Source organism: Echinops telfairi, unplaced genomic scaffold, assembly GCF_000313985.2.
Source record: "Echinops telfairi isolate 266 unplaced genomic scaffold, ASM31398v2 ScPeMD7_7468;HRSCAF=8506_0, whole genome shotgun sequence".
Taxonomy (NCBI): domain Eukaryota; kingdom Metazoa; phylum Chordata; class Mammalia; order Afrosoricida; family Tenrecidae; genus Echinops; species Echinops telfairi.
The window spans coordinates 66,077,043-66,078,179 of record NW_022111369.1 but is presented as its reverse complement, the minus strand read 5'-3'; the positions used below and the strand labels follow the sequence as shown (position 1 = coordinate 66,078,179).

The following is a 1,137-nucleotide window of genomic DNA, read 5'->3' as shown; positions in this document are numbered from 1 at the left end:
GCAAGGGGGGCAGCCTCGCTCATAACGGAGAAATCTCCTTGTCGTCGTTGGCCGAGGCCGGCGACAAGGAGTCTTCGTCTTCGGAGCGCGCGTAGTGCGCCTGGCTGCCTGCGCACTTGCAGCCGCCGTGACTGCTCCTCGGCGTGCCCTTCCCCTCCTTCTTGTGCTTCACCCGGCGGTTCTGGAACCAGATTTTCACTTGCTTCTCCGACAGGCTCAAGTACGTGGCGATCTCGATCCTCCGGAGTCGCGACAGGTACATGTTGGAGGAGAACTCGCGCTCCAGTTCCAGGAGCTGCGTGCTGGTGAACGCCGTGCGCATCCTCTTGCCGTTGGGTGCCTGGCTGGCGTCCGAGCCTCCTGCAACGGGCCAGGAGAGGTGAGACTCGGGGAAGCGCACGCCTCCTGTGCCATGCCTAGGATAGGGCCCCTTCTAGGACCCACCCACAGAAGGCCCAATAAACGCCACCCTCCACCATTCCCATTTCAAGACTAGTCGTGACTTAGCGCACAGGAAATATATGCCCAAAGCCAGGGGAGGCCTTGGCCGCGCTGGAACCAGACGGGTGGAGGTTGGATGGGCACCTCTGGGCTGTCTCCCTGACCCCCCACAGGGAAGTGAGAGGTCGGCTAGTTTAGTTAAAAGCTTCGGGACCCTTTAGTCAGCCCCGACTCAAGGAAGCCAAATGTCACTTCAAACGCACCCAGCCTGAACCTAACACAGTCTGCTGACCGCAGGTTTCTTCGCCCTCAAGTTCCAGATCCAAAGCGTGCCCCCATCCCCACCCCAGGCACCCAGGACCAGGACCGGGTCGGAGCCCGCCCAGCTTCGTGGAGAGGCTGGCAAAAGGGAACTTGTACCTTCCTAGAACTTTGGGGGTACGACTCCGCAGTTAGGCTCGAGGCCCCTCTCCCTCCCACCGCGCCGCGCTCCCCCGACTCCCAATTCTCCCACTAGAGGCGAAAAGTTTGCGCCCACGAGTGCTGGGGGCGGAAGGGGCGCGCCGGGCGCCAGTGCCCAGAGCCCCCGCCCTACCCATGGTGAGGCAGTGGAATCTCCGCGGGTCGGCCACGTTGTAGGTGGTGGCGGCACAGACAGGTGCGTGGTGCTGCGGATGCCCCAAGGCCGCCGCCGCC

At 63.2% G+C, this 1,137-nt stretch overlaps 1 protein-coding gene across 1 annotated transcript in view; it reads right to left on the bottom strand.

Moving 5' to 3' along the window:
- Positions 1-19: 19 nt before the first annotated feature.
- The window catches only part of GSX2 (GS homeobox 2), a 1,598-nt gene continuing 480 nt past the window's right edge, over positions 20-1,137 (bottom strand). The window contains exons 2-3 of the mRNA XM_004706327.1: positions 1,037-1,135; positions 20-360 (exon numbers count right to left, since the gene is read on the bottom strand). Coding sequence (XP_004706384.1) covers positions 20-360; positions 1,037-1,135 — 440 coding nt within the window. The remainder of the gene's footprint in view (positions 361-1,036; positions 1,136-1,137) is intronic.